The 27,818-nt window shown below is 39.6% G+C and overlaps 1 protein-coding gene across 3 annotated transcripts in view; it reads right to left on the reverse strand.

Moving 5' to 3' along the window:
• MTMR10 (myotubularin related protein 10) overlaps positions 1-27,818 on the reverse strand; it is a 39,799-nt gene that overhangs the window by 1,600 nt on the left and 10,381 nt on the right. For 2 of the 3 annotated variants that reach the window (XM_057399063.1, XM_057399049.1), the window contains exons 3-15: positions 19,482-19,618; positions 18,267-18,339; positions 16,251-16,393; positions 9,016-9,106; positions 6,444-6,603; positions 5,933-6,020; positions 5,676-5,764; positions 4,128-4,258; positions 3,933-4,002; positions 3,668-3,738; positions 2,771-2,940; positions 1,403-1,573; positions 353-535 (exon numbers count right to left, since the gene is read on the reverse strand). In XM_057399063.1, the coding sequence (XP_057255046.1) occupies positions 353-535; positions 1,403-1,573; positions 2,771-2,940; positions 3,668-3,738; positions 3,933-4,002; positions 4,128-4,258; positions 5,676-5,764; positions 5,933-6,020; positions 6,444-6,603; positions 9,016-9,106; positions 16,251-16,393; positions 18,267-18,339; positions 19,482-19,618 (1,577 nt within the window). Of the gene's footprint in view, positions 1-352; positions 536-1,402; positions 1,574-2,770; positions 2,941-3,667; positions 3,739-3,932; positions 4,003-4,127; positions 4,259-5,675; positions 5,765-5,932; positions 6,021-6,443; positions 6,604-9,015; positions 9,107-16,250; positions 16,394-18,266; positions 18,340-19,481; positions 19,619-26,837; positions 26,925-27,818 lie in introns of those variants that run through there. The other variant, XM_057399057.1, reaches the window with a different exon arrangement.

Below are 27,818 nucleotides of genomic sequence, written 5' to 3' on the forward strand. Positions count from 1 at the left end.
ACATCTGTTTTCTAGACTTTCTAAAACACTGGATCACTGAATTGATCAGTGTTCACTGAAAAAAACTGACAACCCTGGGGGAAAAAAGTGGCACATCAGCACTTTTCCACAGGTGAAAGAATGCAGATATTGGCAATGAGCTCAGCTGTATCAGAACACGTCCTGGAACACACAGCTCAACAATTTACATCTTTACTTCCGCAGAAAATCATTTCTTTAGGCTGGGAAGCTAAGAGAATTAGTGTTCCTAGTGCTAAACTAAGGGTTTGCAACACCATGGAACTGTAAATGTTAGAGTATTATGGTTAAGCACAGAAACACTCCAGTCAAAGGCAGACATCACTATAGTTACCTTTGAGCGTTTAAAAGTCTTCACGGCTCCATTCTGTACATAGGGTGCACTCTTTCCAATGTACAGAGGGTTGTGGAAGAGCAGGCGATCCCTGTGTGTAAACTGAAGAGACCAGTCCCAAACACAAGGAAATCTGAGGCCTTTCTCATCACCCAGCTGAATATTTTTGCTTATGGCAAACTCCTGCAAGAAGTTAACATTCAGGCATGTTAAAATCAAAGAAAAGAGGCTTATTCACAGATCTTCATTACAAAGCAGGGCATAATTACTGGGCAAAGAAGAGCAGGGATATAATGTAGAGGTGGCTGCTGGAGAAAACGGCTGTACCCTGGGTTTCATTTGAGCAATGCAGAGGCAGGGAATGCTCGCTGAGCACAATTTACTTTTCAATGATACTTAATTGTTTGTTTACTCTGAACCACACAAACTCTTGTTTTGAGACAAACACTAGCAGCCCCCCCAGTGCTCTATTTCTTTGTAAGGCAGCTACTTAAAACTCTCAAGGGAAAACAGTGAATAAAATAACTAAGTTTTCATTTTATCAACATCAAATGTTTTCTACATGCAGCTCTGATAAACGCCAGTTTTCAAAACAAAGTGTTCAGTTTTCCACACACCTTCAATGTGCATTATTATTTGAGCTTCACACGGTCTTTTTCAACCATTGAAACAATTATGTCAAGAGGTTTCAAAGTCCACCTGAAGCATGAAATGCTATTTATTGCATATTGTTCTACTTCATCAGTCCCAGACACAAATCTGTTTCCTAGGGAAGTACAAATAATGATGTACTACAACCATGCTTTTCTGGTAAAGAGTAAAAAAACTTCTGCAGACTTTCTTCTTCGATAGTTAGTCTATGCATTAGTCTATGCAAAGATCACCTGAAAGTTCACTCTCAGCATATTCACCTGGGGAGCTGAGTATTCTGCCCCGAACAGTCTGACATTTTGGAAAAGGCACAGGAATAGCAGTTAGAGGGGATGTTATTTCCAGAGGGGCATGCTGAAGTCCCCTGGTTCAAAAGGAGGTGCAATGCTTCCTACTCACAGTGCTCTCCTTTACTCGCTGATGAGGGCAGTTGAAGAGGAAAGTGCCAAACAGTGATACACGTGCGCTGTCGTACAGTACAGTCAAGTAAATTTCAGAGAACTCGAAGGCTGCTGGGTATTGTTCTAGCAGCTGCCAAACACAGTCAAGAAACATCAAGAACAAAGGAGACTGGGAAAAGAGAAGAGAGAACTGTTAGATTTGGCTGAAGCTTTTCCCAAGGCACACTGATTTCTCTGCAGTCAGTGCTCCATTAGGGTATTCAGCTATTCCTCTGGTACATTCCTCAACACAGTAAACTAGTTGGAGTCTTGCATTTCTTAGGATTTTATGCACCTGTAATACCCTGTATTTCTGTTTAGCCACTTTCACAAGCAACTGTGTCATCTGGCTCCCTCAGGCTTACCTTCCAACAAGAAGCCTCTAAGAAGCCTGTCAGTTCTTTCCTGGGCTCTCTTCCTGCCCAAGCAGCTGCAAAAATGTTTTCTGCCATTTGCTTTAATCCCTCAGTTTCCACATTAGTGCTGTATGGGCCCTCCTTACTCAATGTATATACTTCCTTCTTGTTTGACATGACTGGAGACCTTACGTTTCAACCATGTTAGTTTCTTACTACACTTTGTAACTCTTTCCCCTGTGGCCCATGAATGGCAGAAGCCTAAGCTACCATTTACATAACGCTTTAGAAATATTCTCCTCTTCCCCATTTCACTCTCCTGTATATCCTTTCCTAGGGTCAAAACACCTGCTTCCTCGTTATCCTCCCCCCCTTGGTATTTCAGTTTCTTCATCCCTTCATTTGTTTTCTCTGCTTAGTGCTGTGTCCTCAGTCTCTCTGTTGGCTCCACTCTGCGGATACCGCTTATCATTTTTTCCCTCGGGCACTGTCCCTGAAGAGGGCTGCTGACCTGGGCTCCTCTAGTCTTCCAATTACAATTACAAGCTTCTCCTTTGCAATGAAGAGGCCAAATACGATTAGCTGGAAATACTGAAAATCAAGCATGATGCTACCCTCTTTTCCTCTGCTTGGTAAAACAAAGCAAACCACCACCTCCAACCCCACTCCTTACCCCCTTCTATTTCAATTTGAAACGCTGTGCTAGCATTTGTAACAGTGGGACCTCTTCACAAGTAACACCGAAAACATAAAAACCCAGCAACACTGGATGCTGTGTTGGTTCTCACTTGGCTACAGAGGATAAAGAAAATAGATCTCTATCCTGAACAAAGACTCATTTTCTCTGACATCAGTTTCATGAGATCTGAAATAATTAAAAAATACTTTTACTTTAGCTTTTTGCATGAATAAACGTTCAAGCCAGTATTAACCAGGTACTGTTATCACATACAAACACAATTCCTTTTTACCTCTTTGTCAGATCTCTTTAAGTGGTTACACCTGTCCAAAAACTGATACCCTGCCATGACCCATTCCTTCTGGATTAGGCTTTGAAATCCAACAATTGTTCGAAAATAGGGATCCAGCATGACTTGAATGAGTGAAGCAGCAAGACAGCTCAGGTCCCGGCCCTCTTCCTCTGTGAATAACGTACACAGTGCATGAAATACATAAGGTATAGATACATGTACACACGATTAGATCTCAAACAGCAAAAAGTGGCAACTAGTTCCAGCGTTTTTCTTTGAATTTCTTTCAAAACATGCTTTGTGCTGCTGTAATTGGATCCTGCAGCATCCAGCACAGCAGGGATTTCATCAGGAACAAAAAACCCACCAAATGCCTAGTACTTAAACCAAGATGCGCTGACAAGGAGGGTGCTCATGTTGCTGGAAACTGTCAACAGATTTTCCCCCCTGAAGCAGGTTTTGGAAGGCCGTTCTGTGGGCAGAGTGAGCGACACCAGCTGAGCGGCTCTTGTGAAAATGACAGGAATCAGAGTTTTCTGATCACCGCAGGAGGAAGCCTCTTCTGGAACATGTTCATACTTACCCAACAGCAGCCACTCTCAGAGAAATACTCCTGTATATAGGTCCTCTGAGTGAAACTGATACTGCTTATGCAGGGAGCATGAGCCCAATTAACAGAGAACAAAAGTTCATCCTAAAGTTTTGATATCAGACTAAAAAAATACGAAATGACACATTCCTTCGATGCTATGGACTATACTATAGTTCAGATGCACAACAAAACTCTTTTCCTTTCTAGTTTCTCAAATGCCTAAACCACTTAGAAGTGATGCTTAGCACGTTTATCTACATTATTGTACTAATGCAAACAATTACAGCATGCCATGGTTGTGTTACCTTGTAGAACTACAGAAACATGCTTGCACTCCATCATATATACAAGCTCAGCAGAATGTTTCAGAAAGGATCTAGACAGAAAAAGAAAGTGATACAACAGTTAACACAATGAGTCACACTCTAAAGGAAAAAAAATCTGGGATATCCAGATCTACCACACTCATATGTTAACTCAGAGAATCCTTCAACTGATTCACTACTTATTTACACTGGTGAAAGTTTTTCACATCTTGTTAACCATCATCAATCTATTAATGGTACATACCTAATATACTCTAACCAGCGAGTATTTTCCAGTGAGGACAGCCACTTCTCTTCAGTTTCTTCAAAGGGCTCTGCAACAAGGAAAATAATTACACTGCAGAATAACTTCAAACATCCATTCCTGTGAGCCAGACCTATTAGAATTTGTTGTATTTCAGGAAAAGAACCATCATGAAAGGAGGACAGTCCTGCATACCATTAACACACAGCTGTTTGAGTTTGACATGTGCAGCCTGGATCTCCTGGATGTTGGGGAGACTCTTGTCCAGATCAGATTTATAAACGTCACTTCTAAGGGGATGGCTTCGAGTTATCGCATTACAAATCCTAAGTAAGAAAAAAGAATCAGGCATTTTGTATTGGAGAGGAAATAAACCATCTTTCAAGAAACATGCCACAGCCTCTAGCTGCAAACAACTGAAACCACATAAAACATGCACCTGATTTATCTTCTCGTTTATATTCAGGAGGTACATTGCTCCTGCCACAAAGCTTTTGACTCACATATTTTTGGTATCTGCTAGTTATAGAACAAAAAAATAGAAATGCTGGGTCATTAAAACAACATGTTTGGGAAATGAAAATCTGATGCTGACTCACAGTTAAATAGCTCTATTTAAGTTTTAATTTTCCACAATTTTTAGTAAGACTTAGGTATGCTATAGAAACAGAACAGTATAAAGTTTATAAAGCCATGAAATCTGACAGGGCTTCAAATAAACTCATTGCTCCAGCCTAACACACACAATGCAAGCATTTGTCTACTACAAAAAGTCATCTTACAAATTAAACTAAAGGACAAAGAATACCCAGTTAGTACACTACTTATGAAAGGTTCTAGATGCATTCACCTTTCATCAAGGACAGTGCATGACAAATATCTCCCAGAAATACTCTGTGCTTTGTGGCACTAAATCTATAAAATTGTATTTCCCAATGCCAAAAATGAACTGAATAGTTTCTACTGTATCTTAGAATCACAGAATGGTTTGGGTTGGAAAGGACCTTAACATCATCCAGTTCCAACCCCCTGCCATAGGCAGGGACACCTCACACTAAACCATGTCACTCAAGGCTCTGTCCAGCTTGACCTTGAATACTGCCAGGGATGAAGCGTGTACCACTTTTTTTGGCAACCTGTTCCAGTGCCTCACCACCCTCACAGTAAAGAACTTCTACCTTATATCCAACCTGAACTTCCCCTGTTTTAGTTTTAACCCATTCCCCCTTGTGCTATCTCTACAGCCCCTGATGAAGAGTCCCTCTCCAGCATTTCTGTAGGCCCCTTCAGATACTGGAAGGCTGCTCTGAGGTCTCCACACAGCTCCTCTTCTCCAGGCTGAACAGCTCTAAATTTCTCAGCCTATGTTTATATGAGAGGTGCTCCAGCCCCTTATCATCTGCACCAACCTAAGTCTGCCATCTGCACCAACCTAAGTCGTATTACAGTAACATCAACAGAAAAGACTGTCTGACCCTTTTATCAGTAAATTTTGTCACTTAAATGACCAGCTGCCTAAAAACTAAACATCCCTTACAATTTCAAAAATTACACAGGATTTGACACTGAAGTGGCAGGACTTAAACAGGAATTGTGCCAGAACTATATTCAGAGAAATTTCTCAAAAGCTAATGCACTACAACATTATGAAGCAAGTATCCCCTCAATTGCTAATTGCTGTTGTGTGTTAGAGTGACCACTTGTGTTGTTACACATCTGATTAAAGAATAACATAACTATTACCTTTGATCAATTCTTCTTTGTTGTAAGACATCTTTAATGTTGGCCATCCTAACGAGGGCACTCCCATTAGGGTGATTCCAGGACCACAACTAATATGGGGAAAAAAACAGAAAAGAAATAACAAAACAATGCAGGTTAGTGTTATTCCATAGACATTGTTTTCTTAACACTTAACATAAAGCTATGTTAACTGGCAGACATGTAAGATAATATTGTACATCAACCAAGGACAGTAACAGAATAAAGACTATACTTACTGGCATTCGTCTCCCAATAAAAGAGTAGGAGTATAGCTTAAGGTCTTGATCTGCTAAGGAAGATGGAACCACAAAATATTCTGGAAGGCTTGAGGGAAAAACAGGATACAAAAGGTTACTTTTCCCTGTGTATTTTATCAGTTTTTCTCTTGTGGCAATGCTGTCTTACCAACTCTGGTAAACTGTAACATACCAGCCCCTAACGCCACAGTGCTAACTGGCTGTCCCACGTGTCTGCATGATCCTACAGCTCAGATCTACCTGTTCAGAAATGTACATGCTTCAGAGGGAAGTACAAAAGCATGAAAGCAACAGATACCAAAATAGGCCATTTCCTTCAGTGACAGCACTGCAAGTAAGAAGGATCTTCCAACTAAGGGCCTCTCCAGAGAATGGCACATTCAAGGAGTGAAGTGCACAGTTAGGTAGAATGGAAAGTTTGGTAGAGGAGACAGGAAAAGACAGTGTAATTGCCTTCTTTTCTTCTACTTGTGTTATAAAAGAAACTTACCAAGTAGATATCATATAACCTTCATTGACTGAACAAACTCTCCACTCTGATGCACCTGTCCTTTTGATTTCTCTATCCCAGTCAGAGTAAGTTTCAAACAAAGGTGTCTGCTGACCACTGGCACCACCACCTCCTGGATCTATTCCATTCACCTTCTTGGCTAGGAAAAGAAAATTCATCAATGCGCATTTAAAAAAAAGAGAAGAAGAAATTATCAAACTCTTCACCTTCCTACTGACAAGAACGAGGCACCAGCATCAGAACTACTGTTACCTACTTGTGTGCAACAGATCAGTGACTGAATGACACTTGGTGATCCACGAAGACATAAGGCTTTTGCCTGCACTTTCAACAGAGAAGCAACATAAAACTGGTATGCTGTGCTGCTTGATAGAGGGCAAGACATACACTCGGGAACAACTGGTATCTTCAGTCACAGGATTTCTCTCTTCAATATGCCAAAATTAGCAAGGTTTTAAAAACATGAACCCTTTATAGGCTAACCTGTAATGAGGGACCTTGTGAGGAAAGCAAAATAAAAACTGTACCATTTCAACAGCTTTAAAGGAATGCTGCATTAACATCAAGTAAAATCATTGGAAGGCCAGGTTAAAATATATATGTGGGTTTAGAAACATACATACATACATATATATGCATTTATCCACACGGAAAGATGGCCTACCATGTTGTGGCTAAGGCCCAAGAAAATTCTATAGACTGTTGCTAATACTGAAGGGTCTCCTTTGCTGGTCATTCTTTATGTGCCAAGGAGGCAGCCTGTAACTTGACACTTGGAAGTAAGTTTTAGATAAAAGTGAAATAAACTGAGACTCAACCGTACTACCTCCCATGAAAGCTCCAAGCTTCAGCAAGAGCCTGTACAGATGTAAGTGCCTGACCAAACAAAGCAGAATATGGCTTTATGGCTTTACTGTCACCTCAATGATGGTGTGGTTTCTACTTTCTTTATCTATCAACCTAATCCTTGCACCAGTACTCAGACTATTGTGTTTTTCAGAAGAAAACTGAAGTCAAACTGAAGTAGTTGTTCAAAGACAGCATACAGAGAAATTTGACAATTGCCCCAAAATGTTGTAATTTCATTGCTCAGTGGCAGGGTATACAATTATAAAATATAGCCTGGAAAAAAAATTATGTACATACACACCAGAGCAATACAGGCTCTTCCTGCTCTTCGAGAAGCACAAAGACAGTATTTCAACTTTTACTGTACTGGGACTAGCAGGGATAGAGTCAAAAAAGCAGTGCTGGAATTGTGAGAGTAGAGCCAGAGGTCTATGCTACAAACACCAGGGTTAACAACAACAAAAAAAAAACAAGCCAAACCAAAAGTATTTCAAACTCTTTTCTCCAGCAACCACAGCACAGCAGAACAACTATCTTTTGCCATTCCAGTCTGCTGCTCCAGAGGAACAGTGTTTTTTACCCACCTTATGTCATTCTTCCACTAGGTATTTTTCCATACAGCAAATGGTGTTTTAAGGACGGGGCAAAGGCAGCTTCGTGACAGGCTAACGTTTTGTTCACACTCCACTTTCACATTTTATTATAATTTCATCTGCAGATGGGCTTCCTCCCTAGTACCTTGTAACGCTAAAGTATATGGACCTTGATAACCGCCCAAGTTCTATCAGGTAAGAAATAGTGTAAGTAATTATGTGTGCAACATAGCCACATGCACACTTAGTCTTGTGCATGCACAGGGCAGTCATCTAGGCACCTGCATGAAAAACATGCATTTCTGTGCAAATTTGAAGGCCTGAGCTCATAATTCCACAACACTCAAATTTTGTAACAGGCAGATGAGCTATTTCTAATGCCAGCGCTGAGGAAGTATTTCAGCACCACAGAACTCCATCAATGGCACTTACACTATTTGGAGGCTTGTTACACTAGAATTGATGGTTTTCAGCTGTGTATTGGCTGGGGAACACTAAGCAGTGACCGCACAGCATTACACTAGAAATCAAGTTCCAAAGGCATCTTTTTCACGCTTACCTAACTGACAAGGTTCAGTTGGAGATTGGCCTTGAGCAGAGAGGGTGTGCTCCAACTCAGCAGGGGTGGTGGAGGTTTTGAGTGGTAAGAACTGCCTAGTAAGCCTCTAGGAAAGAAGGTATGGAGTCCCAAGTTGCACAAATCCTCCTGCAATACCACCAGAAGAGAAACTTATTCCCAAAAGAAGGGCAGGTGAACAAGCCTGCCTGATGGGAGATTAGCTAGGTACCTAGAGTACCAATATAGACATACAATAGGAGGATCGAAGTGTGAATTGAGAAATATGAGTATTCATGCTGATATAAGTGCTGACATAGGGAGTTTGGTTTTGTTTCAGGCAGGAAAGACATTTCTTTTGAATTTGGTCATTAATGTCTATCGCAGTGAGTGACTTATAACCAGAAGTAAGAGTTTGGGTGCAGGACAAGCCAATTCTATTACCCCTGGAGAAAGCCTCATATGCTTTTTGCCACTGCTTCTAGATGAAAGTCTGACTTAAGTTCTATATCATGATATAGGAAAAATATTATCAAAATATTTTCATACTTACCTGGATTGTGATATATTTCTCCAACATACTCAAATGCAAAGAGAAGCTGAAGATCTGTTGGCTGAGAATAATGGGCTATTGCAAGGCACACCTAGGACAGAAGTATTTATTACTGTTATTTACAGACATAAAATTCACTGTCCTTAATTGTGACAGCATGAAATATGCAAAATAAATGTTAAAAATCAGTCTTTTGATGCTTTATTTCTGTATTTTATTTGAGGAGTGAATTCTATAGTTAAGCATACTCATATTTGTCAAGAGACCATTACTGTAGTCATAGTAGGCAAGCTCATGACCATCTATCAAGAGTGATTAACTGATGAGGGTGGACTAAGTTTTTGCAAGAAAGGTCAGACTGTTAACAGGCATCCCTAAACATGATTCTGTATCAGCTGAGACAAGCAAGGACTTGGAGCTACTGTGCTGTGCCTGCCCACCTGCACAGAGAAATAAGGAGGAGAACAGAAAAAAGAAAGGAGCACAACACAGAGGAGGTAAGCACAGTGCTGCAAAACCTCATTTGTAGTTTATCCTTTGATATTTTTTCTTTATTTTTAATTAAAAGTACTTAAGAATGGCCATACTGAATCAGTTCAGGAGGCCCAACTTAGCACTCTTCCTGACAGCAGCCAGCAATTGATGCTTAGTCCCTGAGCAATTTCTTACCCTCAGAGGGAAAAAACAGAGAAAGCATATAATGGCATTTTACCAGAATGTTTTTCAATGGTCCATCAGAGTTCAAGCACCTCCTGAACTAACATCTGGTATCAGTATTCAACAGTATTAGACAGATAGGTCTTCTACAAAGCTGTCAGCTGAACCAAGAGATTTTTGAAGTGCAACTTCTCTTTACAAAAGCCCTGCTGGTTCTTCCCTAAAGTATCATATTTAACCAAAATTTGTATCTAATTATTGGTTTTGAATCTTTTGCACCCATTGCTCCACATAGGCATCAGGGTTACCAGTCTGTGCTACCAAAACTCAACCTTCAAAACCTCCTGTCCTGGGAAGGGACAAGAGGTTGGTTGTTCTCAGGAAGATTTCTAGAACCTATGTCAATCCTGCATCTCATTAAGTTCTATTCCAAAATTATGATGGGCATTGATGAATATAAATGAAAAGAAACTTGTCTGGTAATAACAAACAGCATTTCCCCAAAGTCACTTGGAAATGAGTTATTCACAGTGGGAAATGTTTTCTTGATATACAGTTGTAGTCCGTTTGACAGCTGAATGACAAGCTAAAGATTCTCCGTCAAAGTTCAACTTCAATAGAAGGCAAGTTTCAGGGTTCCTTTTGTCAAGTGTGGAGGATCTACGGTTAATTAAACATGCCAGTAATCACCCCCTTCCAAGCCCCCAGCTGATCTGGAGAACTGAAACATCTGCCAAACTTTCCGAGGGTAGGTAGACGTCAGCTTGGTCACATTTTGGCCTAGCCCTTGCAGGTTCTGTCCCAGATGACTGGATTTCATCCACAAAAGAAACCCATCCCTAACTTCTAGATGCCTACAGGCTTACAGCAAGCTCCAACACTGTCTCTGGCAATCTGACACATTAATCAGGTTTAACCAGGCTGAGTCACAAGCCCTGCCCTGGGAAGAGAAATTCAGCAGAGAGGTAAAATGAGAGAGAGATGCAGCCTCAGAACAGCAGAGATTAACTTGGGACACAAGGAAGAGTCTTGCCTAAGTCTTCGTATTCTTTGCAGTGGTCTCAGGACCAGCACCACACAAGCATCTGGCTTTCTACCCATATAAATTGCTCATTTTGGTAAGAATCCTAAGATTATTAAGAGTGCAGCACACGGTTTAGGATTAGATACTATACTTCAAACACAGTCAAATTTGCTAACCTTTGTCTCTTTAATTGTGGATATTGACTAACAAATACAAAAGATCTGACAAAAAAACCCAACTACAGTATCTAAATGACTCAAATTCTGGGAGAAAAAAAATCCCCAACTTTCAAGTAGAGATTGGCACTTAAACTGTCAGGACTTTCCATTCTTACTACAATACACCTGCCCTATCTCGAAAAGAAGTATTTAATAAAAAGGAGGTTACAAAATGTAAAATTCTATTCTACTTGTTCAGATGCAGAAATTCCATGAGACAAAGTTTTTAATTAGGGACAAAGCCACAGCACAAGTTCACATTAGCACCTCCTACATTTTTCCATTTTTTTCATTCCCTTCAACTCTCTGACTTTTTATACTTGGCAACATGCTGACACCATTTATTCACTGCTGAGCAGTTTGGGGTATTTATTTTTTTAGACAAAATTGTTGTCTGTCAGTGAAGGAAAGTTTTCTTGTTGCCATGGACATAAAAGGAAGACTTGCATGACACACAGCTGAAGGAACACTACCACTGGCAGCACTGTGCCACAGCGAAGAAAGTTGAGAGCTCATTTAGGCCAAGTTCCGCATGGATAAAGTTATTGCACTTTTGCTAGCTTGTATACAACATATATGGCATTATGGAACTTTTGCCATATTTTTATTTACTTTGGCTTTTGATGTGGACATTCCTCACTATTTATAAGCCCAGTGATGACTGTGGACTCATTTGAGTTGAAAGGGTTTTTTCACAAGCACTCCCCAACAAAAAAAAAAATCCTACCGAGTCTTAGAAGAACAGTTGCTTTAACTTTTCTCCCACTTTCAGTTCTACAATGAAAGTACAAAGGAAAAGAGAGGACAGGACATTTCCAGGGGTGGGACAACACCCCCCAGACAACTCAAACAGTAAACCTGTCACTGGGAAACAGTCTAGAATGGCTTCTCAAATGAACAGTTATAAGCTCAGTTCTAAGATCTGGTAAAACTTTTCATAAGTACCATGGAGTAATTGGAAGCTATGCACATTTTACTACATCTTGTGATTTCAGTGCGCTGTGCACCAAAAGCCAGCTATTCCAAAATACTCACTGCTTCTAACAGACTACTTTTGCCTATCGTTCACAAGGAAACAAAATGGAAATCTGTGTACATACACATTTTGACTTCAATGTTTCTACATAACTTTTCACTAGAGTAACAGAGTTACTCCTCACCTTCATTTGTGGGAGTGAAGGATGAGAGCCTTTTACTAATCTACTCTCAAGGCTTGAAGATGAACCACAAGATGTTAAAAAATTCTGTTGTGCTGCCAAGTAGCACAACAGAAATATAGTATAACCTATTTCTAAAAGCACCAGCTGAAATCTATTTCATTTGCTTGCCACATTTGACAGAGAGTATGTGTGTGCTGTGTTGAGAGTAAAATTGGGTTGAAAATGGTAAGCAGTCAGTTCCCAAAAGGCATGAGACCAGGGCTGTGCTTTTGAGCCCAGCAGCTGAAAAACGCTCCTACGTGTTCCACAGCGCAGACATTTACCCAACACCAGGTATTGCATGGCTGGAACAATCCACCTGTAGATTACAGTACAGACACAGCACCTCTATTTCTGTTACTAAAAAAAAAAATAAAATTACATAGTTACCCTGCTACTGTCCTCATTTCTCCCTTTTAGACAAATTCCACTCATATATACACTACACAAGTATTAAAGACATACTGATTTTCAGTTTATTACTCACTAAATCCGTAGTTTTATTGACTGAAACTTTCAAAAGACAAGTACACATTCCACAGATCGCAGCAGATTATCACCGTAAGTAGAAAGCTCTTAAACTGGAAGACAAACACGTTTTACAGGAAATGTTCTCATATCAAACTGAAAAATGTTTGGTATTCTTGCCAATTTGCAATTGTGTAAAGCTGAAGATATTTAGGCTCAGTCAAATAACAAGAGAATAGGCTGCTTGTTGGAAAGTTCATTTATTAGAAGCAGAAAACACAATGGCTGTAATTATTTCATAGTACAAAGGCCATTTTCCTGTGTCAGTGTCCCCTGTTCAACCCCAGTCTGAGAAAAATAAATTGTACTTTCAGGGCAAGCCCTCCTCTTCTCCAATAGGAATTTTCACATAGGCCAAGAGCTTCAAAATATTGCTAATGCCCTTGGAAAAGAGTTCTGAACAGTCATATTTAAGATGCGCTAAGTTAGCACAGCCCTGCACTTCACCTCCTTCCCTAAGCCAGGCTACCTGGCCTATGAACTCACTGGAAGAAGACCATTTTCCACTTCCTCCCACACCCATCTGGCTTTCCTTCCTTTGGAGACTCTATAGCTTTATTTCAGAGACAAAACAGAATTAAACTGCTAAGTAGTGATGAGAGCAATTTTCCATTCCCTCTGCTATTCCTTAACTCTTGCCTCCCAAATATCCATTAATAAAAACAAGGAAAAAAATGATTGACTGATTAACTTTGAGACATTATTTTATCAGCATGTATTGGCTGCAACTAATGTCGAAGGTATTTCTTCCAACAGAACTGATTTTTAAGCCTCTCCATAATAGTTTACCTCAAAACAAACTAATTCACCCCAAATATCAATGTGTTCTTCCAATTTGTTTCTGCTTAAAGATAGTGAAAAACACCTGTGAAAGTTCTACCAATATCACCCATGCATCATGCCTGTATGTCATCACATCAGGCTGTCCACATCCAAAGCCTGACTGCTCTCAAACCTGGATCCTTCTTTTTGTACCCACTACCAAAAAGAGACTCAGAACACTCTCTGTTCTGGTAAGAAAGCTTAATTAATAAGGGCTTATTCCCCCTTATGACCTCTTAAGCAAATACAGACACCTCCTTAGGAACAAGTTATGTTTTCTCTGCCAACACAATTTATGTAACTGCTGCTGAGTATTTCCATTACATTCAAGGAACTCTAAATAAAACAAAAAACTGTATAAAGTTAGCATTTGTCAAAACTATTCCATACATTTTAAAACTCATTTTAAAATAGTAATTAAAGTGTACAGTTTTTATTTCTTTAATCTTTGCTCGAAATAGAACATTTGCTAGCAACTGGCAACAAGTCAGAGACATTTATATACCCGTAGTTTGAAGTGTCTATTTTAGTAGGTAGCTATTTCATTTTGACCTATCAGTGCTACATTCACAGGATGATACTCCTCTGCATTACTAGGACATTTAATTAGAAATCTCCCTGCTCCAATGGGTATAGCTGCGTGTGTTTATGTGAAGTTAAAGGAAGCCATTTATGATTTATAAAGAACTAAAATGCAGGTCTCTTGCATTACAGAACAGACTGTAGTGCTCTCTGTAACGTCACCTTCCCTTCTGCTTACTGTAAAAACAACAAGTGAAAAAACTACAATATACTCTTGGTCAGGACACTATGCTAGCACACTCAGCCAAGAGAAGAGCAGGGATTCCCTCCCATCAGAACTCAGGAGGCCTGACCACCTTCCTTTGGTTTTAGACATCAGGACAGCCTCGCTAATATGTACTGAAGGGCAGAAACTGAAACTAGATAAAATCTTTCAAGAGTGTGGTGCTGGCATTCCATTTAAATGCCAGAAAGAACAAATTAAATCCAGTCAATATACTGTGTAAGACCATTCTAGTTGTGTTCACCAGCATCAGAAAATAATTTAAGCATAATCCAGACAGATAAAACCTGATCTAAGGACCTCATGGTGTTAGACACTCATACTTTAGTGCTAGCAGAACAATGTTATTTTGGAAACATCAGGTTAACGTAACATTATTTCCCTTCAGTACAAGTGTGCTCTGTGATACACTCCCACAAAGCTGCAGTAACCTACTTGACACATCAAAACTGCAACAGCAGCCACACAGCTGACAGGATAATTTGTACAAGGGTTTTTTTTTGTACAAGGGGTTTTTTTTCCACTCCTTTGGTGAGTGCATTCTGCTATGCGATAACAGCAACTCTTGGTCACCACAAGCACTATCTTTATAACCAGACAGATTCAGATCCTCTGGATCTCTAGATCTAGCCATTCTTCCTTTCAAAAGAAATCACGTTTGACCATGTAATTATAAATGCATGAAGCAAGCACCTTCAGAAAAAGGTTTCACTTTTTGCTCTTGCCTAAGTAAATGCAGCACAAAGTGTTAATGAGATGCTGAGTTTATGCTTTCCTCCTCCAGGCTAATCACTCTTCTTAGCTGTGACAGCCAATTAGAAACAGTTGCTATAAAGATATTGCAGTAGACAGGCTGCTCCAGGGAGATTTCAGAGGAGCTGTGAAAGGGGAACTGACTGCTGAAAGATTGCCAAAAGTGAAAGGTTATAAACAGTAAAGGCAGCAGGCAGGAGGGAACCTAGAAAAGCAGCAAGGAAAAAACAGTCTGCTTTATTACCTGGCTTCAGCCCATGGACCTCTACCAGAGGGTAAAAGGTGAAGTAGTGATGAACTGCTTCAGTTATAGTTACTCAGATGATAACTGCAAACAGATTTATGTCTGGGCAGATGGTTCTTAGAACTTACAGAGTTAAGCTCAAACTTTATCCTACTGAGAAGGGGAATTCTTAAGCTCTGTAAGCAGACTGGGTCATTCCTTACAAAATGACTGCTGTGCTGTGCCTGGCCCTCTCCTGGTGCCATGGGGATCAGAGGAGCTGTTACTCAAATAACCAACAGCACTGACCCAGAACAACCAGGAACCTGGTGAGCTAATGTTATACAGACTAACCATCTCCAGTTAGCACAAACTTACCTAGATTTTACCAGGTTAAATAATACTGTACAATTTTATTGAGATTTACAATAGCAAGTGTTAGAACTGGGGAAGGAATGACATTTCTAGGAATGTACAGACAGAAGTAATTCCACTTGTCCAGAGGTCTGTAAGTCTTTTCTGAGAAAGAGCACATAGTTTTATGCAGATTAAACAAACTGGTCATTGGAGAGCTTCTGGAGAACTTGCCTTGTGAAGTAAAAAAGGGCATATATAAGATAGTACACTTCACCTGTGGGTACATTAAGCTTACGACTTTCAGAAAAATGTATAATGCTTCAAACATTTTCCATAAACATGTACCCATCTGTTGCACAACTGCAATGTAGTCTTTAAAAAGATTTGTTTCAGAAATTATTAGTTTTTAAAAGCATAACAGATACTACAAGAAATGTTTATCTTACATGCACAGAAACCGTTAACACATCACACTACACTTTATACCTAATTGTTTTGACTCAAGATCTAGATATTCTCCTAGCAGAATGTGATTAATTTGCAATTCTTCCCTCCTACTTCTCTATCAAAACATAAACCAAAATGTTATTAGCACAGCTGTTGCCTTTAGTCATTGCATGTGGCAAGATTTCATAAGAAGACACAATACCTTTTTTGCGCTTTCAGGACCTGCTTCATCAAAACGAAATCTGACAATTCGGAAGTCTTTGCAATAAATTATTAATTCAGTTGGATTAAATTTAAGTTTCTGGTTGGGACCAAGGACCTTCTGCTTCCTCTTGGTGTCATTCACTGCAAAGAAAAGACAAAGTTATTGGGTTGTGTTTTGTAAGCATACAACACAAGACTGGCTCAAAAAGATACAATAATGCTGTTACCAGCAGTTTTTCATTTAATAGTATATTTATATTAAGGTAGAAAAAATCTATAGATCCTCCTGTTGATCAACCTCCTTTCAAACAAGTGGCTGAATTACTGTTTCCTGTATGCCCAGATTACTTCTGTCTTTCAACAACTTCACAAACAGGGAATATGCAGTATTTCCAAGAGCTCTCAGCCAGTTAACTGGGTATGCTGCAGTGCCCTTCTGATGCACAGTAATTGACACATACGCGGATTTTTTTGTTTTACTCGCATGTATAAATGGAGTTACAACTGCGATTAACTCCCTATTTCTTACACAAAACTCAAGAATGTAAGTATAGCAAATTGCCAGCTGGTCTAGACCTGCATAGACAGCCTGTGTCTCTTGGCCTCTGTATCTCCTTTCCAAACAGAGAAAGTTAAGTTAGAAAATGTAAGCATCACAGAAGCCACACAGATTTTATATGTGGTAACTCGAAGAACTGGGGCACATAGCCCTATTTGAGTGACTAACTAACATAGCTGCCTGGTTGCAGGTATCTTGGGTTAAACTGAACTACTTCCACTGAACTCAAGACAAGCGTTTTAGGTCCCCTCCAAGAATTCACCTTCAATATAACAGCCACTGAGCAGCCTCTTCTCCAGTGTGGGTAAAAACCTCTCCTTAATTCCTGTTAGTAAAAGCTTATGCTCCACTAAATTTAGAGTAAACCTGCATAACAGAGGAACAAAGAATAATCTCAAGTGTGTGGCAGGAAACACTGCACTCTCCCTGGAAAAGCTAAATAGAAAGGGTTCCTAGAGAACTTCCACCATTCTTCTATGAAACTGCAGGTACTCATGCTATTTGAGAGTTTGTAGATTACTCTTTCGTGCATGTTTTCCCAATCTGGCAGCCCTTGAGTTTCAAAGTAAAAGCTGTCTGTAGTCCTTTCCCATTTAGGAACAACACATATCATGTGAGAGAAGACATAATTAATATCTCTTCATTTAGAAAAAGGCGTTTCTTCAGAATGTGCTTCCTCAGATACACATGAATCTTTTCCTAGTGATTAAAACCAGCTACCAGGGTGGGAACAGATTACTGGATAACTTTGGCCACTGAAAATTTATCAGTAAAGGATTAAATTATCTAGTCAGAAAACCAAATAGTTAACAGCCCATGCCATAATCAAGACTTGAAAAATTATCAGTTACATGAAACTCTTCAATTACGATATTAACATATTCTTTCTAACAAACAGGTGAGCCTAAAGTATCCACCAAAAACTGGTTCCTCAAAATAAGTATTTTATAAGTTATTTCTTCAGATTAAGAGGTCTACTGTGATTTGCAGATCTGTATTATTTTTGAGGACCACTAGCTACTAGCTTGCTAAGAACTAGGCAAGATTAAAAACTCAAGCACTTACGTTGCCAGATATTCCAGCTATGTGTGAATTGTGTAAGTGATGTGCTTCTTGCAATCTAGTGTACTTAAGTCAGATTCTTGAATATTAAAAAGTTGCTAACAAAATTTTGTACAGCTATAACAAGTGCCTACACTACAACACTTGTTAACTCAGTACTGTAGTTAAATTTAAAACCAATATAAAAACCCAAATAAATGTCTCCTGCACGGCACCTCAAGTTTTATTCATCTAAGGCTTCAATCCTAATTTTGGATAAACCAAATTCTTCAAATCAGGGAAAATTAATGACATAAAGCCTTAAGCATCAACAATTCTGCACAACCTAACAAGCAGTTAACAGCTTTGAACTAAGTTTGGAGCCTGCATTATACTTAATTATTTTTGACATACCTGTGACAATCTGCTCGATGCATGTTAGTGGGACATCATGTTCACCAAGGAGGAGGTTTTTATAATGGAATTTCTGAAATATATGAACTCAGAGCTATTAATTGCAGTTCTTCAGTTGACAACCAGATATACAGCACAACTTTGAATAAATTATGATAAAAATCAGGCATGCCTAGACTTTACTGACATGTACCACCCTTGCCCATTTGCAGGCAGTTACAGGTTGTGTAAACAGCATTCTTGTGCTGGTGAATTGCACACCAAACTGGTCAGGAACCCCAATGGGATATGCAAAATAACCCCACGACCTGCACTGAACTGAGGCTAGCAAAGTCTCAAAAATTGCTGGTAGAAATTCAATACAAACTGAAGTGTAAAAAATATATATAAAATATAAGAAAATCTCTTACTGTAACCAAAGGAATTTAAATAAACAAACAAACAAACAGTAATTCAGCTTTCAGTCATGTTTATCAACTATTTCATGTTAAAAGTTAATTTTTTAAGTAGATTTGGTCATAGTTACTAAGCATTACTTAGTAAGTACCTATCTACTTTTAGAGCTTTACACATGCCTAGTTAACGGAGTGGTTCTTTTAAAAGCCCCAAATGAAAGTGAAAACTCTACTGAAAATACCATACAGCTCACAACTTGGAAATCCAAACAGCACTGTATGTTGTGCTGTTCCATAGCTGATTGAGGGGGGTTTGAATGGAATGTGTTCTGCCTTGACAAAGGCTTGGTTTGTTTCTCTCCTGTTCTCGTTGCTTCATCTAAAATGAAAACTCATTTCATGGTTATTTTGTCCACTGTCAGTAATGCCAATGGAACTTGGACTCATTAAATGCTTTGCTGATATGATGCTTGTCTAGTCACAGGAACATCTGCCCTATAAAAACATGTTCCTCCTCGAAGAAGGCAATTTCTGCTTTGCCTTTTGTAAAACCACTTCCCGATGAAGCCTCCATATAAATGAAGGCAAAACCAGCTGGCTGTACTTCCATACCAAACTTGCACTGTTCTGATACCCTCAATGAAGGAATGGAATAGCAACACCTTCAGAACAAGACAGTGAAACCACATCCTTTACCCTGCTTTCTTTTAGAAGACATCGTATTTATATCAGATATGAGACAGATTCACTGTGTTCTAATTCAATCCATTTCATCCATCACATTTGCTGTCATGATGTAGCAATATGAGTAATAACAAACCTGTAATGGCATTGGGTCATCCGTAATGAAGGAAATCTTGAAGTTAGTGCAAACCAGTTTGCCCCACAGGTCATACTGACTTGTATCAGTCGCAATGCATTTTCTCACAAAATTTACTTCATTTACCACAATTTCACCTAAAACAGAAAGAGAGAAGCCTATATAAATCTTGTAGGCACAGCAATTCTAAACCTGTAGTACCAAAAAACCTCCTTAACCCTTTATCTGTTTCATGCTATACACCTCTTCTGGGTAAACCTGGAGTTTAACCAACAGCACCTGGGGGTGGGAAAAGAAAACTACCATTTCCCAAAGCAGACAATACGGTGCAGCAGTTAAAAACAAAAATAATAATAAGTTAAAAAAAAACACAAAAAACCACCCACCATCACAACCCCCACATGCCATTTTCCTTAGAGCCAAAGAACAGAATCTGCAATTCTTCGCTATTGAAAATTGATGTGTTTGGAAACCACTGTCCTTTAAACAAAAGCATATCCTCGTGTACTTCAGCTAGTATTCACTTTAAAAAACAAAATAAACTGCTATTGCTAAGTACTTTTGAGACTTTTATGAACTTCAGGAATTCAGGATAATCAGTCCACATCTGATTTCACATTTATAAGTAGATTTTAAAGGTGAGTTCATAAAAGAAAAACCAGAACACAAACATACCAAACAGTTCTCACCATTGTAAAGTTTCTACTGCGACCATCTAAAGGAGACCAGCCATTTCCTTTCATAAAACAGAAGATCCAAATGAAGAAACAAAATTATGCTCATTCGTCTGGGCTAGACTATGCTATAAAAAGCATACAGGCAAATGAGACTGAGGACCATTTAAAAAGAAAAAGAAAATCACTACATATTACTTTTTAGTTCCACAACACCGGTTTCTGAAATCTAAGTAGTAATTTTGTTCATACTTCAGGAAATGAACTTGGTTATTTATGCCACTCTTGTGTAGGGCTTTTGCTTCTGTCACCACATCAGCCACCTCCCTCTGCTGCTATCCACCATAAATAGTTTGGGAGCGGATGTGTGTTCAAGAAAAGTGTAATTTTACACTAGCTGGAGGGTTTTGTTTTCAAAAAGACTAAGGACTAAAGATTGCTAATGCCTTCTTTGCTTCTAATTGCTTGGGCATATTGAGACTCAGTTGCCCAAAATGTTATCTCAGAGTCCCCTCTGCAAGAACACGGTTCTCTGGGTGACTCTAATAGCAGTAAGCAGCTGCCTGTATGCCCAGTGAGTATGGACACAGCTTTGAAAAAGTCTCCCATCTGTCTCCTCATTGTGAGACAGCATTTTCCTCAGGTAGTGATCACTGCACCCACGTAACCACACATTCAAAGAACTGTTTTGAGCATTCCAAATACTGGAGCAGAAACGCACCTTTTGCTATCCTCAAGACCCAGTCTCTGCACATGCTCAAGCTAAATTACTTAGCTAAGCTGCTCTACTAGCTCTCTTGCCCCAGTATGATCAGGCATCAGCCTGGAAGTCACTAAAGCAGCAGCACAGTCCCTACTTTTAGTTCAGTTGTCATAAACAGCTACACAAGTGTCTTGGACTCATCTTTATCCTTGAGGTGCCAGAATTGAGTGTTCTAGGACCATTTGAAGAGGTAAGAGGAGAAGTTTCATTGACCCATGGTTATCATATACATACATGATCTATGCCAGAAGTGTGAAAATGCTCTATGGACAGATGCGCTGGAGCTTTAAAGTTTTTTCCCCAAACACTACCAAACTGTGGTTAAATAAGCTTCCAAACCAAAAAAAAAAAAAATTCTGATTCTGACAGCTTCAAGTTGTTAAAATTCAGCCAAGTCCACAGCAACTGAAAACAATGTCTTGTGATAGAGAATGAGAATGACAAGCCCTACTTCTGCAAACACGGTAATGAAAACGTTTCAATGCTTTTAGGAGAGCATGAAACTTCTTAATGCCCAGCATTTTATTAACTAAGCTGTCGACTTCAGCAACTGCAAAAGTCCAAACTGTGTATTAAAGTAATTCCTTCTTACAACTGGTGTTAATCTTCAACTATTCGATGTCAAGTTCTCAGTCACATTCTGCCTGTGAGGCTTCCCCTCTCCAAAGTCTAACCTTAGTTCTAAACTTAGATGGCTTTTATTCTTCCCTTTCTGAAGACCTGCATTTCTAATACAAAGATATGGAGAGCCAAAGACACCATTAAATGAAGTGTAACTTGCATATTTTTTCCCCATATGCCATTCTCTGATCTGACAGCAAGTGTAATATTTTTCAGTAACACACTGGAGACAATCTTGCTATAAGCACAAACTATTTCAGTATTTCATGTCTGTGATGTTACAGAACGACAGAGAAATAAGAGATGCATGCAAACTTCTTCAGTTTGAACTTACTACAGCTTAAGACATGCTGCTACATCACTCTCTTTAAACAAGGCAGTCATTTTACTTCTCTCCTACATTCCTCATACTTGTGTGGCTGCACTATAACAAGTCAATACTAACCCTATTTTAGAGTAGCTTCATGTATTCTCATTTCATCCAGCACATACATTCCGGGTTTTTTGGCCTAGCTTCTCCTTTGCACTCAAGTTTACAGGCCTAACAGAAGTGTCAGTTTTGAATCTGAGTGCTACAGTATGTCAAGGCAGGGTGCATGCATGCCTACTTCAGCAGCAAGGTTCGAACATTTACAGTGAAGCATGGTAAAGTTTGCAATGCAAATATAAGAGAGGCAGTTTTCAAAAGCTTGCATAAACTGAACTGTTTTTTTCTTTTTAATGCAGGTTTGGAATTTCCTATTGACCTGGCTTTTATACCTCATTTGGATGTCTATGAGTAATATGAAAAGGTTCAAACCTTCCACATTTAGGAGAGTAGATAAACAATCTGACTAGTATGTGTTGGTCTTGCACAATGAACCTTCTTGCATTTGTAGTTGAGTAGGTGATTTTTCTATACAAGTGTCAACAACAGAGCTATTCAGAGATATTACATTGCACATTTTTACAGCGTAGCTGCTGCTTTTTTCCAGTAAACAGTCACAAGCTGTTCCAGACATGGAACAGCAGTCAGCACTTCCATGTGACGTAAGCAGTCAAAGAATGATCTCAGGAGACAAGAGCAGCTTGTTTAAACTCTGACAGGAAACCAGAAGAAAAATTGAAGGTTGCCACCCTTAAATACAAAGCCGAACATTTAATAAAAAAATTTCTACATAAAAAAAAACATGAATCATAAAAATAACACGAGAGACTGAAGAATCTATCTAGCTAATACACCTTCCACTTCACACACAGCCTCAGAAACTGGTAAACGTCAGAAAAATTCTGCTAAATCTCCCCCAGACACATGCAATTTGACTGTCTCATATTTTGGGCATTAAGAGAATTCACGGCATGTATCTAGTGCACCATAATATGTAGCATAACCTGCTACAATCCAAACGAAGTTCAGAAGGCAGAGCAGGCACATGGGGGAACTGGCGACAACAGCAGCACAGCTGAAAATGCTGAATTCAGTGATGGGCAAAGCAAGGGATCAACAGGGAGCACAGCTGCTGAGCAACAGCACCAGCTTTGTCTCCCCAGCATGCAGACACACCAAGTGAGTCTGGTCTGGGCAATAGGGCAACTGATTTCAGCAAAATCTGAAAAGGCAATCCCAAATCAGTGGCATCCTAAAATAAAGGATGCTCTGCACCATTTTGCTTGCTACTGAACAATTCCTTTGCAAGTTTTGGTGCCATGCCCTACAGGATCAAGTTTAATTTGTTTCTCTTATGAAGGTAATAATTTGTAACTTACAAATGCTGGATCTGATAACCTGCACACATGCAGATCACAAAAAATATCTTGAAAGTTTTCTTAGCTCTTGTGTGTATTGTGTGTCCCTTTTATAACCATTTGTTATCAATAATAGGGCAATCAGACAATAAGTAAATTTGACAGATCTGAAAAACTAAGCAAGAATTGCTAGAATTAGCACTGCATTAGAACTTCTAACTGGAAATTTCTGCATCTTCTCTGGAGACAAGGGTCTGGATTCTCTGCAGCAGTAGGAAATGCATAAACAACCCTTTTTCACCTGTACAGACAGTTCACGTTTGCTATTTTAAGATTCTGTATTATCTTAGCTTAAAATTCAAGAAACACAGAAAGCTCAAGTAATTTCCAGGTTTTCAGTTGCTCACTGATGCATTTGCCAAATGCCTCCAGCCAGAAGTGTTTCTTGCACAGTTTTGCTGCCTATGAGCATAGGAGGGAGACAGCACAAGGGTCTATCTTAATGCCTTAGTTTTCAGGGAAGAAGGTCGATTCCATTTCCAGCCTGAACCGAACCATTTCCAAAAATGCCAATTGAATACAACAATGCTGCACAAATGAAATAAAGTAACCGGGCAGTTTACAAGAAGACATTTATGCTGTACTGTTTATATACACATGCATATTGGTACACACAGGGAGAACACATGCACACGTACTAAATGTGTGTTAAAATGCTAACATACAGTACATTAAGAACCTGATACTTGCTAGAGGCAATTTTCTGACTGAAATCAGACTCCATAAATGAATAATGCAAACCCTACAGGCTCAAGAAGTTTGAAGGTACCCTACATATTGCTAAGGGAAGTATCTCAATGCTGTACTAAAGCAAAGGAATAGATTTATTAGTATAAACTTTCTCGAACGAGCACTGAAGTTCTAAATTAAAATCTGAATATGTTTAAGTGTTTGTTCAAGGTCTAATAAAGACAACAGAGTATCAAATACTTTACGCAGTCACATAATTGCTACCTAAATTCATAAAATAATAGCACCTGAATACACTCTAGGAAACTAAACCCCTGCTCCTCATTTATAATGCTGACAGCGATTACTCAATGAAAAACATTGGGTAATCACTTATAATGCTGATAGTGATTATCCAACAGAAAAACAGCTTGTGTGAAAGTCTAAAAAGTTCACAACAGAAAAGCTAAATTAATTCAAGTAGCCATTTAACCATCTAAAAATGTACATTAGTGAGTTCACCTGCATTTAGAAAGGTCTAAGTCTAAAACTGCTCCAAAATGACTGGCAAATAACTAACTTCTGTAAATTTCTGAGTGAGAATTTAAAAAAAACCTTTGTTAATAAGTAACTGAAATCCAGAACATCCTCACCCATTTAGCTGCCTTTTCTTAGCTGTTCTCTCCTAGAGAGAATACCAAAATTGTATGACTTTATTAGTATGCACCAAGCATTTAGGTGTAAACGTCTCTAACCCACTTCTAAATGAATCTTCTGTTCAAGTGTGCTCAGCCACTTCCAAACTTAGAAGTATTTGTAAGCTCATAAATTAACTTTCTTATCTCTTTTCTGATCTCCTTGTGCTGCACAATGTATTCAGGTATGTGAAGGCAAAAAAAGCTGCACCCATCGGTTTTTCCCCCTCAATTATTTTGCAAAACTTTGACAATTAGTTAAAGGAAGGACTACATTCAGTCTTCTGTACATCTGCAGAAAGGACAAAACTAAAAACAAAGTAAAAATATTGTTCCAAAAGGACAACTTAATACCTTGAAATTGAATGGGGAATGAAAAACAATTTGGATATGTTCCATTTGCATTAATTTTTAATAGAAGAACCTGGCATATCTGTCAAAAAAGAACAACTCTAACCACTGCTCGGAGAGTGGGATGCTTTAAATGCACAGTACCAAAAGAGCTTGTTTTGCCAATCTGATCGAAAAAAATGGCCACTAAATTTTCAGATATCAATACTGTACAGTTTTTCTAGTGTGCCAACAAACAGAAAAAGAGAAAGAGCATGACAAGAGCTTAGCTACATTTTAGAAGTGCTCAGTAAGAAAAAAAAATAGCAAAGAAGTAAACAACAGTAGAACAACTATTATTTTCCCATGCACAATAACAAGATTAGAATCAGTATTTGTCCAGTAACGGCTAATCGTGAACCCTGCAAAAGAAATTGACCCCAAGAGGCACATAGAAAGATGACAGCTTTTCTGAACTAGGAAGGGATGCTCCGCAAAAGCTTCTCCCACACCCCAGAAACACAGTGAAGGACTCAAGAACGTGGAGCAAGCAACTGGTAGGTCTCACGGCAAGAAGAGAACATCCATCATGAGCAAGGCTCTCATTACCCACTGCATCCAAAACAAAGTACTGTAGTAGATTAAAAAGCTGACCACGCTTACGGAGTTGCTTTAATCTAGCACCTGGTATTACCCCAAAAAATGGAAACCATGGCCATCATTCATTCCCACATCAACCTTGTGCTGGCACTGCCATTTGTGTAAGACTTTGTTAGTCACATAGAATCACAGAATCATAGAATCGTTAGGGTTGGAAAGGACCTTAAGATCATCTAGTTCCAACCCCCCTGCCGTGGGCAGGGACACCTTACGCTAAATCATATCACCCAAGGCCTCGTCCAACCTGGCTTTGAACACTGCCAGCATTGGAGCATTCACAACCTCCCTGGGCAACCCATTCCAGTGCCTCACCACCCTAACAGGAAAGAATTTTCTTCTTATATCCAATCTAAACTTCCCCTGTTTAAGTTTTAACTTGTTACCCCTTGTTGTATCCCTACAGTCTCTAATGAAGAGTTCCTCTCCAGCATCCCTATAAACCCCCTTCAGATACTGGAAGGCTGCTATGAGGTCTCCACGCAGCCTTCTCTTCTCCAGGCTGAACAGCCCCAACTTCCTCAGCCTGTCTTCATATGGGAGGTGCTCCAGTCCCCTGATCATCCTCGTGGCCCTCCTCTGGACTTGTTCCAACAGTTCCATGTCCTTTTTATGTTGAGGACACCAGAACTGCACACAATACTCCAGGTGAGGTCTCACAAGAGCAGAGTAGAGGGGCAGGATCACCTCCTTTGACCTGCTGGTCACGCTCCTTTTGATGCAGCCCAGGATACAGTTGGCTTTCTGGGCTGCAAGCGCACACTGCTGGCTCATGTTCATTTTCTCATCAACCAACACCCCCAAGTCCTTCTCCACAGGGCTGCTCTGAATCTTTTCTCTGCCCAGGCTTACTTGTCTAGTCTCACAAACTAACTTTAAAAACAAACAAGTTTTTACAGTAACATTTCAATTTCAAGTAGGAAACTTGATGCAGGGAAGAAACCCATACCCTGCAATATGATGTCTCAATCCACTGTGCAATCAGTAAGAGCGCCTTGGCTGGCACACCACAACATGGGGAATGAGACCCAGCAACTGAACAGGCTTTGTAAACAATCCAAAACCAACTTCTATCCAAGTTCTACTCTATTATTACAACTGACGGGCTATCCCTACTCACTATCAACAAATGAGCATTCTTAACAGATCAAGCAATACCTACTTGGGTATCGACAATTCCTCCCAGAAACACAGATGGAAAAAGGCACTGACAGTGACAGCATTACTACTGGTGCCAAGCAATGGAACAATCCCAGTCTCCCCTTTGAGGTGTTAAACCAAAATGATTCCTAATACACAAGAAAGGCAGACCTGACAAGCCTCTGGGGTTACACATTAACTCCTGGACTTGGTCCCTGTTTCTTACAGACAGCCACCCCAGTGCTGGCATCATGCACTCACAGCACCATGACCTCTGTTCTGCTCGGGGATACCACAAACCAAAACAAAATGCCAAGAAATACAGGGGTTCAAATCAGGCAGGTGTGAAGACACCTGAAGTCCTAATGTACAAGGGTGCCTCGTCAAAAAGTGTGCTTTCCTCCCCTTATCACGCGTGGCAGCTGCTCTGGAACACATGACTTCATGGACGAACGACTTGCAGACAGTGGAGAAAAAAAGCCTGTAGAAAAAGAGCTGGAAGCTAACTCACGAGAGAATCAGACACTGCTATAGGACAGGCTTATATGACTGCTCTAAGACTGCGTACAGTGTTAAAACCTCTCACAGGTCGATTCCTACAGTCATTTGCCTATCTAAGGGCGCATATATACAAAAGAAAAAAATTAACCAACCCCCAAAAGCAGGCTGTAAATTCAATCAAGCTGTCATTAATAGATAAACCCCCAATATATCCAATGGCAGAAGTCTCGAACACAATATTCCACCTCAGCAAGAATACGGCACAACTGGAAAAGGTCCAGAGGCAAAAGGATGATTAAAGTAATAGAAAGCTTCCCTCTTAGGACCAAGACAACTAAGCTAGAGGGAAGCAAAACAGAGTGGACATATGACACAAGTCTGAAAAATCACAAATCACATGGAATGGGTGAATATGGCGTGACGTTTCGTTTGCTGTGTCATACAAGAACTAGGATTTATCCACAGAAACTAGATGGTAGTTAAGTCCAGAACAAAAAAAGGC

The sequence above is a fragment of the Pezoporus wallicus genome, unplaced genomic scaffold (genome assembly GCF_028554395.1).
Source record: "Pezoporus wallicus isolate ANWC-B61680 ecotype Strahan unplaced genomic scaffold, APGP_CSIRO_Pwel_v1 contig_3952, whole genome shotgun sequence".
Classification (NCBI taxonomy): Eukaryota; Metazoa; Chordata; class Aves; order Psittaciformes; family Psittacidae; genus Pezoporus; species Pezoporus wallicus.